Here is a 14,683-nt window from a genome sequence, read left to right on the forward strand (position 1 = left end):
TGGGGACTCTCTGCCTTCTTACTTCCTATTCCATTTTTTTTTTTTCCTGAGATAGAGTCTTGCTCTGTCACCCAGGCTAGAGTGCAGTGGTGCAATCTCAGCTCACTGAAACCTCCATCCCAGGTTCAAGCGATTCTCCTGCCTCAGTCTCCCAAGTAGCTGAGATTACAGGCATGCACCATCATGCCCAGCTAATTTTTGTATTTTTAGTAGAGACAGGGGGTCAGCATGTTGGCCACGCTGCTCTCGAATTCCTGACCTCAGGTGATCTACCCTTCTCGGCCTCCCAAATGCTGGGATTACAGGCATGAGCCACTGCGCCTGGCCTCCGTTTCTTTTGAATCACTAAAAACACACACACAATAACAATCTCAAAGAGCTTTGGGGTCTTCCGTACCTTGAAGAACCTGTATTTGTTTAGTGGATTCCTCAACTTGATTTCGATAGGCTTTTCTTTCTTCTTCCAAAAGAGCTAAAAGTAAAAACACAGTATCTATTAATAGTTTTGTGAATTAATGAAAGTACCCAGAGTTGAGCAGCTGAAAATTTCTTTTAAAACTCTCTCCTAAAAGATTATTGAAAGAAACAAAAGTTAGGCAGTATTAGCAGTATTAGCAGTTAGTTTAAAGATTTTAGGAGCACAGGACTGTAGTAAGTAATAAATCTATTCAACTGAGTACTGGAGTTTTCTGGACCTGGTATCACCAAGACAATATGTGCTTTTCTTAACACGAGAAACAGTCTTGATAACTGTTAATCGGCATTTTGAATTTAATTTTTTTAAAAGACTTAAAATTCTCATATTTACTGTCAAGCACATAGTAAACACTAAACTAAATAATTGCTGTTAACTAAATATTTTTTCATTGTAATTTAATATATTAGCCTGGATCCTCCAAAAGGTTCAAGTTAAGTGAATACCAATTCTAATTTCTTTGAGAAGCAGGAAAGGAAAGAAGTAGTAACAAGAAGTTCCTAGTTCCCTCCTGGGATGTAAATCTTCCTACTGGGCAGGAAAGCCATCTTGGAGAGCATAAGGACTCCATAGGTCATTCCCTTTCTCATTTTAAGACTCTTTGAGATACTAATTGTCTGCAATCAGGTAGTTACTGTGAATGGTACAGAAATGTAAGCTCTAGGGAACTGCACAGACTCCACTGGCTTATGACCTACAGATAAGTGAGCTACTAGAAAAGAACGTGGCTAGGACATTAGCTAACATTAGGCGTAACGAAAATTTAGAAATTTGAGTTTTCCTTCTGTTGTACTTAATATGCAATTAACTATTAAGATCTTTCAGTTAGTAAAGATCTTACTTGATTTTCACATCAACAGTGTGAAGGTAGAGCAACTGTAACTCCCCTCATTTTACTGACCTGAAACACAAGTTTAGAGAGGTCAAGTAAATATACCAAGATCACATATCTCATAAAGTTGTGAATCTGGAACATGCCTCTGGACTCCAAGTTTGGGGCCATCCAATTATATCGTGCTGCCTCCACACATCCCTAAAGAACCAAAGTAATCTTGATCTCACCTTGAAGTTCAAAGCATTTTTGTTTACTTGTTCTAGCTAGCTCCTGGGCTTCAATCAATTCCTTTCGAAGATGCTGTATTTCTTGCTTTGCCTCAATTTCTGACTGCGCACCCTGCAAGTCATCTGACAAAAACATGTTTATTTTAAAAGCAAGAGTTAGTATCACACTATAATCTCTACAATAAAAGACTGGTAATCTCTTTCATGTTTGCACATGCATAAACAACACAGAACAACTGAGTTAAATAAAACTTGGAAGCAAATTACAGTAAGCATTTTAGTAATTGGGAAAAAATACAAATACAGTTACATATATTAGTAATCATGGTGATGCACTATAAAACATACATTAACATAAATTATATATTCACAATTTTAGCATAAAAATAATGACAGTGATAGATTATAACTCATTGCTTATTAAGACTTGAAATTCAGTGAGATGAGCAAAATGCTATTCTTCATCAATTCTGAAATTTCTTGATACCAGTCAGAAAAATTTCACTTGGAACTTAACTGGATATGGAAAACAACAAGAAACTTTTCTTCAAGAAACAGCTAAATTTTAGCACAATTACCCTAGTTGTGGAACACAAAATAAAAACTAGGCTGAAAGCTCTACTGAGCTTACTTTGTCATCACCATTTCCCCAACACACACATATAACAATGTCTGGGCTGGGCGTGGTGTGGCTCACGCCTGTAATCCCAGCACTCTGGGAGGCCGAGGCGGGCAGATCACGAGGTCAGGAGATTGAGACCATCCTGGCTAATACGTTGAAACCCCGTTTCTACTAAAAATACAAAAAATTAGCCTGGTGTGGTGGCAGGCGCCAGTAGTCCCAGCTACTTGGGAGGCTGAGGCAGGAGAATTGCTTGAACCCAGGAGGCGGAGGTTGCAGTGAGCCGAGATCGTACCACTGCACTCCAGCCTGGGCAACAGAGCAAGACTTCATCTCAAAAAAACAAAAACAAAAAAACCCCAACAATAACAACAAAAATCTGCTGAATATATTAAATGATGTAACCTAAGTGGTTTTACTGAAATAAATTAAATCTAGCATTCTATTTCAAATATGCCCCTTCCCCTAACCTCCTTCCTCTCCAATCACTCTGCTCCTTTTTAATTGTATTAAAATCTTCTGCTACTGAACTCTGCCTGAAATAAATATATCACCAGGTAAGCCATATTCTTCTAGTGATATGTAAATATCACCTTGGTTTATAAGTACCTCAGCATAAGAACTTCAATCCGTCAAAAAAGAGCTAAGAATAACTTTCACAATACAATTAAATAGGTTTTGGAAATTCATATTTATAGATTATATCCTATTTTTCTCCCTAGAAAAATTGTATTCTGGCCTAGCAGCGGTTCATGCCTGTAATCCTAGCACTCTGGGAGGCTGAGGCAGGCAGATCACTTGAGGTCAGGAGTTTGAGACCAGCCTGGGCAACATGGCAAAACCCCGTCTCTAGGAAAAATACTAAAAATCAGTTGGGCGTGGTGGTGTGCGCCTATAATCCCAGCTACTAGGGAGGCTGAGGCATGAGAATCACTTGAACCTGGGAGGCAGAGATAGCAGTGAGCCAAGATCACGCCACTACACTCCAGCCTGGGCGACAGAGAGCGACTGTGTCTCCAAAAAAAAAAATACAAAGAAAAAAATTTGATTCTGGGTTCATCTACTCTAGTCAACCTATCAATTCTTCCTTCAAAAGGTCTTTTGGCCAGGGAAGGTGTATGTACAGAGAGAGATTTTTCCAGTAGCATAGACACTGTTGCATTAGCTACAAAACTTCTCTCACAGCTATTTCGACACTATCTACTGGAGTCTGCAAAGGTCCTGGCCCCTGTTTCTGGATTTGTCATTATATAGGATAATGCTCTTTTTTTTTTTAGGGAGTATTTAGGAGAGAAGTATCATGATGCCTGCACCTTACATTCAAGTAGTTTGACAAAAACATTGATATTAATTCCTTGAGTGGATATTTTCCTTGCTCTGTGATCAAGTTTTTCAACCTCAGTGCTACTGACATTTTGGGCTGAATAAACTCTTTGCTGTGGGACTACCCTATGAATTGTAGGATGTTTAGTAGTTTTCCTGGTCATATATTGTCAAATGTCTCCTGGGAGGTAAAATGTCCTGTGTTGAGGACTATTGCTATATGTTAATAATTTGATAATAAAAAAAAAATTCATACACAGGTTTCTTTTCTACAAAAGCACAGGCTATTAATTCTGAAACAACTTTCTGTGTATTGTAAAAAGGTTCAAATAAATACATTGTAGATAAATGCAGCCACTTTTCTCACTGTTGAAGAAGAGAATTACAGATATGAAAATAGGTAAGACAGAATTAATCCTCTGGGCCAGGCACAGTTGCTCACACCTGTAATCCCAGTACTTTGGGAGGCCAAGGCAGGCAGATCTCTTGAGGTTAAGAGTTCGAAACCAGCCTAGGCAACATGGTAAAACCCTATCTCTACTAAAAATATGAAAATTAACTGGGTTTGCTGATGCACACCTGTAGTCCCAGCTACTCGGGAGGCTGAGACAGGAGAATCGCTTGAACCCAGGAGGCTGAGGCTGTAGTGAGCTGAGATCACACCACTGCACTCCAGCCTGGATGACAGAGTGAGACTCTGTATCAAAAAAAAAAAAAAAAAAAAGGATTAATCCTCTGGTGTAGGGTATGAACTCAAATAGATTTGGAGAAATATATAGAAATAAATATAGATATGTGTACAACTGCATACACACACAAAAACACATACACACTTCTTAAGTCTGTCCACTGAGTGAGCCTAGAAGCAATTATACACCACTAGCCGTGGGGACACCAAACATTTAGATCCTGGTTTCTCTTTTTTTGAGACAGGGTGTTGCTCTGTTGCCCAGGCTAGAGTGCAGTGGTGCCATCACAGTTCACTGCAGTCACAACTTGACCTCCTGGGCTCAAGCTATCCCCCTTCCTCAGCCTCCCTGAGTAGCTGGGACCACAGGCATGTGCCACCATGCACAGCAAAATTTTTAATTTTTTGTAGAGATGGGGTCTTGCTGTGTTGCACCAGAGCTGAATAAATTCTCTGCTGTGGGACTACCCTATGAATTGTAGGATGTTTAGTAGTTTTCCTGGTCTCTATTCACTAGAGTCAGTACCCTCCTCTACCCCGCCCCACATCCCAGGTCACAACAACTAAAATGTCTCCAGATATTGCCAATGTCTCCTGGAAGATAAACTTGAACTTCTGGGCTTAAGAGATCCTCGGCCTCCCAAAGTGCTAGGATTATAGGTATGAGCTACCATGCTGGGCCATGTCATAAAGAACATTACTGAGACAACTGTCAAAATGTGAACAGGTATTTGGATTCGAGAATAGTAATGTACCCATGTTAATTTCTTAATTTTGAGAATTGTATGGTGATTACATAAGATAAATAAGAAATGTATACTGAGGTATTTAAGCATAAAGGCTATCATGTCTGCAACTGATTCTTCATTTTGTTTTCTTTTGTTTCAAGATGGGGTCTGCTGTTGGCCAGGCTGGAGCGCAGTGTCACAATGTCTGCTCACTGCAGGCTCTACCTCCTGGGCTCAAGCAATTCTCACACCTCAGCCTCAACAATGGCTCGGACTACAGGCATGCACCACTGTGCCTGGCTAAGATTTGTAGTTTTTTGGTAGAGTCAGGGTCTCACTGTGTTGCCCAGGCTGGTCTTGAACACAGTGTTTGATCATAGAAGTGGAGACACTGACCAAAAATCTTTACAAATTAAGCTTAATAAACACAGACATAATAATCTGACTATATTCAAACTAATCGAATAGTTAGTGTGCAGATCCTCTTTCTAGAAAACTGAGTACCATTTTTTAAAAAAATCAAAGATTTAATGAGCAATTCTTTTTGTGCAAAGGCTGATCAAGGGCTCATTGTATTTTATATGGTTGTGTGGGAAAATGCATTATTAGTTTATTGTGGCTTGGGTCCATTCTCATGGTGCCTCGTTTTTGTCCTAGAAATGGAGTTTCTATATCAATCTGTTTCACAACCTTGGGGAGTCTTGTGATGAATACTGGTGGAAAAGTGTTTAGATGAATATAAATGAAAGCCTTATTAAGCCACATTCATTTTATTTAGACATGCAAGTCACATGGAAATAAATGTTATTTAGGAGTAATGTAAGTTGTAAAGATTAACAGAATCTGTTTTTCCTTAACATAAATTGTATATCTTTAGAACTGCCTGGTGAATAGTCTAGGCCAGGGCCCAGTTTTTTCTCAGACTAAGGCTAAATCCTATAAATTCACACAATAAATGAACTGACAGACTACCTACCTACATCATATCCTAAATTAAACTTGGTGTCACCAAATATCTTCAAAAGAGTGACTGGAGATTCAATTTAAACTCTGACCTTTGCTCAGCTAAACTTTGACACTGATCCACCTGGTAAAAGGCCAAATCAAAGATTTTTTTCCCAAGTTCTATTTTGCATGTGCATGCTTGTGGAAAGCTGATCTAGCCATAACATATGGCATGTCATCAACTGATAGAAGTGACCTGGCAAGTGGATGTGTCCTCTTTCCATCACCATCACTCTTCCCTTCAGAATGTCTAGTCACTGAAGGCTTGGTTGATGAGAACAACCTTCACAATGCAGGAAAATCATCTTTCCATTGTGGATATGTGTGGCCATGTCAAATAGTCTAAGGTAACAGCCTCTTATTGTCAATTCTTATTCCTTTGCCACTCTTTCTGAACTGCCAGGTTCCTTCTCAACAGCCGGATCTTTTACTTTCCCCATTGTTCTTTTCTTTCACTAGAAAGTCCCTCTGCTACCACTGTTCACCCCTGTGCAGAGAATTTCCAAACCTGGTTCCTACCTTCTGTCTATAGCCTACAGATATCTCTCAGGTCAATAAAACATCTGAGAAATAAATGAAAATGACTTGTTGGTTCTAGTTTCTGTTCTGCACATCCAGCTGCATCTCCAGTTCCTAGGGTGACCATATAAAACTGGGACAGCTTTGAATATGAGAGAGAGCACTTTTGATAATTATGCTGGGACAACAGGCATAAATGGTCCCAGGCAAACCCATGGTCACTCTTCCTGTTTAGCATGTGCCAAATTAAAACCATCACAGCCACCACCAGGACACCTTTTCTTCCAGAAATAAATATTTCTTAATTTTCACTCAGTCAGGGTCAAATGCTGGGGTTATAGCTGACTTCCATCTCTCTCCCATATTTAGTGTCTCAGGCCAATGGATTCTAGATAAGATTACCAAGGGAGAGATAAAAGATAAGAATAACAGGGCCCCAAGTGAGTTTTCTTACCTGAAACTGCCACAGTAATTACCCTAGTTCAGACTCTCAAATGATTAAGCCTCTTGACTGCCTTACTTGTAGCCTCTATCTACTTCAGTTCATTCAATAAACCTCCCCAAAATACAGATCTGATCATATCATTGCTGTGCTCAGAAGCCACTGAATTGTTATAATGATCACTGTATCTTATAAAACACTCAAAGGATTATGTGAACAAACTTTAATTATACCTATCAATCCTCAAACCAAACCCATATGATCTAGCTTGTGATTTTTAATATTTCCTTTTTCTAAGGTATTTTTATCTACTCTTCTTGTAATCCTACCCATTTAAAAATATTTTATAGATGTAAATATAAAAAAATCTAAAAAATCTTTAAGACAAGACCAAAAAGAAAGAATATCTATAATACTATGATCACACTGGAAAAAAATGAGCAATTTCTTAATTGTTTGATATCCAGTCAGTATTAAAATTTTCCATTGTCCCAAATTTATTTTACAGTTGAATTGTTCGAATGAAGATTCATACAAGGTTCATACATTGTATTTAGTTGACATCTCTTTTTCTTTTTTTTTTTTTTTTTGAGATGGAGTCTCACTGTGTCACCCAGGCTGGAGTGTGGTGGCATGATGTCGGCTCACTGCAACCTCTGCCTCTCGGGTTCAAGCAATTTTCCTGCCTCAGCCTCCCAAGTAGCTGGGATTACAGGTGTGCGACACCATGCCCAGCTAACTTTTTAATATTGTTTGTAGAGACAGGGTTTCATCATGATGGCCAAGCTGGTTTCAAACTCCTGACCTCAAGTGATCCGCCCACCTTGGCCTCCCAAAATGCTAGGATTACAGGGGTGAGCCACCACCACGCCCGGCCGACATATCTCTTAAATCTCTTTTAATTTATAGGATTTCCCCCATCCCCTTTCCTTTTTTTCCCCTTCTAATTTAATTACTAAAGAAACTGGGTTGTGTGTCCTATAGAATCTTCCACATTCTGGATTTTGCTGGTTGTATCCCCATCACATCATTCAGGATACGTCCCTAGTTCTTTGTATGTCCTGCAAATTGGCAATTGAAGTGAGAGTCTTGATCAGATTTAGGTTTAGTTTTTTTTTTTTTTTTTTGTTTTAAATCACTGAATATACAAGGTAAGACACACTATTTATACAGTCATCTCAAATGACTCTTGTCCCATGAAACTCAAAATGCCTTTCTTCCCCATCTTCCAAAACAAACAAACAAACAAACAAACAAACCCTGGACATTCTCTTTTCTTTGACTCCTGATGGCAACAACCACCAATAATTAGCTTATCATCTATACCTCTCTGTGTGGTAAATGCGGGAGGGAATAAGTTTCCCTGTGGGGTCCTCGAGAATCACTCCAGTATAGCTGTGGGAATTATACTTGGAGAGGCAAATGAAATTAAAGGATTTATTATACTCAAAGGTCCTAGAGAGGAAGGCAAGGTACACCATGCAGGGAACCATATGGGAGGAGGGCAAAGAATGGGCTCAGCCAAACAGGTATAATTGATAGAGCGAGGACCTGTAGGCAAATGCTTGTATTGGGGGTCAGGATACACAAACAAAAAGGATGAGGTGATTTCGTTAAATTTCACCAGGCCACTGTCAGGGAAGGATATGAAGGGAACTTGTGGTAGGGACCAGCCTTATCATACTGGTGCATCTGGTTGCCAGGGCAGAGTGTTCACAGCCTGTTTGTGGGGAAGTTGAGGCATAAGGAAAACACAAAGTTTTAAAAAATGTACTATCACTAATTTGACTTAAAATTCCTTAAATCCCAAGGACAGATTTTTGCTTTTGTTTTGAGAGTCTTGCTCTGTCACTGAGGCTAGAGTGTAGTGGCACGATCTGGGCTAACTGCAACCTCTGCCTTCTGGGCTCAAGTGATCCTCCCACCTCAGCCTTCTGAGTGGCTGAGACTATAGGCATGCACCACCATGCCTGGCTAATTTTTGTAGAGATGGGGTTTTGCCATGTTGCCCAGGCTGGCTTCAAACTCCTGGGCTCAAGTGATCAGGCTGCCTCAGCCTCCCAAAGTGTTGGGAATACAGGCATGAGCCACCATGTCCGGCCCGACAGTCTTATTAGACTTTAAAACCACTGCAGTCCCTGGCAACGTTCCCCAAATAGAGCAAATTTGCAACAGACATGATTTGAAGTGAATTCCAATTTTTAAAAAATGTTTCATGAGAGACGGTTTCAAGCATACAGAAAACATGGCTTGATCAACTTATTTCTCATTTAAAAGTAACATAGATAGAAATGATTACTATATCAGGGAAAAGGTACTACTGCTATCATCATTTTATCTCACAATGAATGTTTATTATTATTTTCCTTGTCCTAGCTGACTAATGTGACAAGTCATACACAATAATTCTAAATAAAAAGATTGGCTATTTTGTAAAAAGGGGGAAAAAAAACTTGAAAATAATGGTTCAGGATGTCAGGCACAGAGTTTGAATGAGGAAAATAAAGAGGCTACTTATATGTAGCTTCTTTATATAGCTCTAAAGGTCAACACTGTGCTCTAGTAATTTATACTTTTAAGAGAAAATTATGTCAGTCTATTGAACCTAATTATACAGATACAAACCATAACCACACATAATCAAGCATAACATAAATGTTTCTAAAAAGTAGCACTGATACATCATTTTTAAGAATCTGTAAAACTCTTACAAGAGAAACTTTACAAAAGAAAAACAATAATGACCATAAAGAGCTATGATAATTATCTCATGGAGACGCTTCTAAAATATGCCTCCTTCTACCTAGGTGATTTTTCTTTACATCCAATCACTGACTGACTTAACAGTCTGTTCTTAAAATCAAGCTGAGAGAGAAAGAAACAAAGTGAAAGAGTAAATAAGTCGGGTAGGGTGGTGCATGCCTGTAGTCCCAGCTACTTGGGAGGCTGAGATGGGAGGCTGAGGTGAGAGGAACGCTTGAGCTCAGAAGTACAAGACCAACCTGAGCAACTTAGCAAGATCCCGTTTCTAAAAATAAAACAAAATAAAATAAGTAAAAAAATTCATAAAAATAAAATCAAGCCACAAAATCTTTCAGCAGGTATTTATAAAGATCCTACTTCATTAACAAAAAAGTTGGCAATCATACAGAAATGTAAAGAAAAGTTTTAGAAGTTCTTTTACCTTAACGTAAAGCAAGATTAGGGAAACTCTGACCCATCTTCATCAATGGCACCTGAAGCAATTACTAACAGCATCTGCACACAGGCCCCCCACTCCACATGCATCTTGTATTTTCCAGTCTTCTTCCTACATCTTCCCCCCTTCCTTGAGTCTGACTTCCCAGGCTATATGGTGAGTACTTTTATAGATACTGTTTGGTGGTACTCATGGATTAAAAATATTTTTTTCCTGATTATCTGGCAAGTGTCAAACAAATAAATGCATTACTAAGTAGAAAAAATCCATCACAAACAAATCCTTCTTCCTAAATACCGTGGGAAGTAATTTTAAAACTCCACAATCTTATTCAATTAATATGGAGTTACTCAGAGTCCTTCAACAGATAGGACTGCTTTTATCAATCACCATCATCATCATGATCAGTGTCTTCATTATGGTGGTTAACATTTTATGTTCCCAACACCATGGTAAGTGTGGTCCATGCATTCTCTTTCATTCAATTTTCACAATAATCCTATAAAGTTGATTTTCGCCAGCCTAATACATGAAAAAGCCCTGAACCACAGAGGGATTAAGCAATTTGTCAAGGACACATTACAAATAAATGGCAAACCTATGATTGAACCCAGAGTTCTTTGGCTCTTAGCTTTGCGGCTAGTGTTACTTTCCTAATGCTCTTGTGGCTTTATAATTTTAATGTAAGAAGTCCATTATCAATTAATTCATCAAATATCTGAGTTTTACTGAATACCTGCATTGTGGTAGGCAATGGGATAAAAATCAAATCTAAAAGAGACTGACAAAAATCACAAAGGCACTAATAATAGTTGAATATAATTAACACAATCATAAACACTATAGTCAGTCTTAACTTGGCTATTGAAAAGATTTCTGGGAACACTGAATGGCTGTACCAAAATATCTCATGTACCCCATAAATATATACACCTACTATGTACCTATAAAAATAAAAAAAAGAAAAAAAAAGAAAAAAAGATTTCTGGGAGAGTTCTGTAGTGCAAAAGACCATAAAGAGGGCTACTTTTGTTTGGGTGTGTTCATTACTCATTTACCTCCCTTCTTTTTCCTCCACGTTCCCATAAAGGCCCATAGGGTATGGCATTCTTTCAGTATCAGTAACTACATTTTACACAATAATGGTATTGTATTTTTGAGATGAGAGTTCTGGACCATACCAACATTAACTTATATTTATTATTATGACATTAGAAAAAAGGCATGCCTTATCAACACCAGAGATCACCTAAGAAGAGTACAAATCAGTAAGAGTGCTCCTTCCTTATATAATCCCAAAGTTCGGGGACTGGACAAGAAGATTCCCTATTAGTCCAGCCAGAAAAATAGGCACTTCCACAAAGAGAAATTTCCACAGGCTGCTACTGTCACTTTGATTCCAGAGAGCTGCCTCGTATTAGTACACCACTACCAACATTTTTAATTAACCCATTGGGCTGAACTTACAAGATATGTCAATTTTTCTTGTGTACAATAAGGTAACATAAAAGAGACTAAATGTTGACAATTTTCCAGTAAACCATCCCCAAGGAACTTTATTTTAAAAACATTTTTATAAATGCTGATTTATTTTCTACCCACTTTATTCTAAACAAGTAAATATCAAGAAATAAATGTACTTCCTATTTAGAGGTGAGACAAAGAGTTCATGCATTGCTTATCAACATCTAAAATATCTTTCTTTCTTTCTTTCTTTTTTTTTTTTTTTGAGACGGAGTTTTGCTCTTATTGCCCAGGCTGGAGTGCAATGGCATGACCTCGGCTCATCGCAACTTCTGCCTCCTGCGTTCAAACGATTCTCCTGCCTCAGTCTCCCTAGGAGCTGAGATTACAGGCAAGCACCACCATGGCTGGCTAATCTGGTATTTTTAGTAGAGACAGGGTTTCTCCATGTTGCTCAGGCTCGTCTTGAACTCCTGACCTCAGGTGATCCGCCTGCCTCGGCCTCCCAAAGTGCTGGGATTACAGGTGTGAGCCACCACGCCTGGCCATCTATCTAAAATTTCTTAGCCCAAAATTTCTAGAAGAGTGTCATAAGAACCTGGGGATATTTACTAGAAGATGAAGAACACCAGAAAATAAGGAAATTTACAACTGCTACCATATGATAACAGAGCAAACTGGTGAGTCTTTCAAGAGAGTTAAGATTTTCACCTTACTCTAATTATGTTAAAAGTGCTAATAAATTCGTATTAGAGATACAAGGGCAAACAAAAAACACAGCTGCATTTCATATTCTATCACTTAACACTTTGTCCCTTATAATCTGGACTGATCCAAATTATTCGACATTGTTTGAAATACTGGGTATAAACACCAAAACTTCAAATTTTTAGTTCCTGCTACTTTACAGAACCCATCTTAATCTCTCAACTAAAAATGAAAACTTCACATAATATCTAGAACAGATTTTATGGCAAAGGGTGATTTGATACCCTGGTTTACGATGTAATAAAAACATATTAAAGTACCTTTTAAAAGGGACACTTTGGCAAGAGGCTCATTTAGGTCTTGTTCATCCATTTGGGCGTCTACAGAGAGGAAAAAAATAAGTATATAATTACAGACAGTATTCAGATTATCAGCAAGCTATTGTTATCAAAATAAACAACCGGAATTGACACAGCTATTATATTTGGGTAGTTGAAAGTAGTTTTAACAAAATATCCAACATTCAAAGGGGATGACTTGATAAATGGAAGTGTTTTTTTTTTTTTTTTCCGCCAAACGCAAACTTTGAAATCTCCACTCACATTAACCTATACATCTAAACTGCCATTAACAGCTGCAGGTCTGTAAACATGAGGTTAAAACTCACCTGTAGTGTCGTCACTGCTTTTTTCCTTGCTTGGACTCAGAGTATCTGATAAATCAGATTCTTTCGCTCTTGTCTGATTTTCTACCAAGAAAAAAATAAAAGTAAAATCTTATTACAGTTAAATATCTTATATCAATAAAACTGCTTCAGGCTATGAATGCTCAAAATCTACAGGTATGCAAAGTACTTTTAAAAGAGGTCAGGTCACTGAATCTCTTACTTCTTCACCACCCTTGTCCAAAACGGAATACTGGTTATTACACGTAGCTCATATTAAATTATAATGTGGATGATGTCTGCTTTGCTGAGGGCTGGGGCTTTTGTTCAAGGTTGTCCACTTGCCAACTGGAAACAAAAACGAAGCAAGCTTTGCTAAAGTATTCAAAGAACTGCAACAAATATAGTACAATTCCCAAGACAATGTGGACACTGTATAAAGATGATTAAAGGAAAAGGCTCTGTTACATAAAAACACGAGTAAGAAGGCTGCCTTAGTAAGATTTTACTCAAATAAAACCCTTAAAAAAAAAAAGATTAGTTCTTATAAAAAAAGTGCCATTTAAAATAAGAAAATTAACAGTCTTTATTTCTAAAGATAACTGTCCCTGAATCACAGTAAGAAAAAACTTTTTCTTTTTGGAGACAGGGTCTTGCTCTGTTGTCCAGGCTGGAGGGCAGTGGGACAAACATAGCTCACTACAACCTTGACCTCCTGGGCTCAAAGGATCCTCCTGCCTCAATCTCCCGAGCAGCTGGGACTTCAGGACCATGCCACTATACCCAGCTATCTTTTTTATATTTTTAGTAGAGATGAGGTCTTGCTATGTTGCCTAGGCTGGTCTCAAACTCCTGGGCTAAACTGATCCTCCCATCTCAGCCTCCCAAAGCACTAGAATTATAGGCATCAGCCATTGCACCTGGCCAAGAAAAAACTTTTTTAAAAGTTTTGGGCCGGGCGCGGTGGCTCATGCCTGTAATCCCAGCACTTTGGGAGGCCAAGGCGGATGGATCACGAGGTCAGGAGTTCAAGACCAGCATGGCCAAGATAGTGAAACCCCATCTCTACCAAAAACACAAAAAATTAGCTGGGCATGGTCCTGGGCACCTGTAATCCCAGCTGCTCAGGAAGCTGAGGTAGAGAATTGCTTGAACCTGGGAGGTGGAGGTTGCAGTGACCCGAGATTGCGCCACTGCACTCCAGCCTGGGTGACAGAGCGAGACTTTGTCTCAAAATAAATAAATAAATAAATAAAATTAAAAAAATAAAGAAAGAAAGAAAAAAAGTTTTGAAATTATTTACAAGAGGTCTTCTGCCTGGTCCAATGAAGACATCTTAGGCCTAATTTTCAAAGAATTGTCCTCAGAAATCCTTACTATAGGCCCAACAGTATATCAAAGATGACTGGCAATTAATTAGGCCCCAGATTCTCATCTGTAATGGCACATCTGCATATCTATGGAATTTCTTTTTTTTTTTTTTTCTTTTTTAGAGGGGGTGTCACTACGTTGCCCACGCTAGTCTTGAACTCCTGGGCTCAAGTAATCCTTCCACCTCAGTCTCCCGAATGCTAGAATTACAGGTGTGAACCACCACACCTGGCCTATGGCATTCTTTAGGGTAGCATTTGCAGAGAATGTCATTTCTTTTCTTTTTTGAGATGGAGTCTCGCTCTGTTACCCAGGCTGGAGTGCAGCGGCCAGATCTCAGCTCACTGCAAGCTCCGCCTCCTGGGTTTACGCCATTCTCCTGCCTCAGCCTCTCAAGTAGCTGGGACTACAGG

At 38.8% G+C, this 14,683-nt stretch overlaps 1 protein-coding gene across 6 annotated transcripts in view; it reads right to left on the reverse strand.

Moving 5' to 3' along the window:
• Window positions 1-14,683, reverse strand: part of SLMAP (sarcolemma associated protein) — a 205,767-nt gene that overhangs the window by 21,644 nt on the left and 169,440 nt on the right. For 4 of the 6 annotated variants that reach the window (XM_011998395.1, XM_011998394.1, XM_011998393.1 and 1 more), the window contains 4 exons: window positions 12,903-12,983; window positions 12,556-12,615; window positions 1,538-1,660; window positions 398-472 (listed from right to left, as the gene is read on the reverse strand). In XM_011998395.1, coding sequence (XP_011853785.1) covers window positions 398-472; window positions 1,538-1,660; window positions 12,556-12,615; window positions 12,903-12,983 — 339 coding nt within the window. Of the gene's footprint in view, window positions 1-397; window positions 473-1,537; window positions 1,661-12,555; window positions 12,616-12,902; window positions 12,984-13,122; window positions 13,256-14,683 lie in introns of those variants that run through there. The other 2 variants (XM_011998396.1, XM_011998397.1) reach the window with 2 other exon arrangements.

The sequence above is a fragment of the Mandrillus leucophaeus genome, unplaced genomic scaffold (genome assembly GCF_000951045.1).
Source record: "Mandrillus leucophaeus isolate KB7577 unplaced genomic scaffold, Mleu.le_1.0 Scaffold57, whole genome shotgun sequence".
NCBI lineage: Eukaryota > Metazoa > Chordata > Mammalia > Primates > Cercopithecidae > Mandrillus > Mandrillus leucophaeus.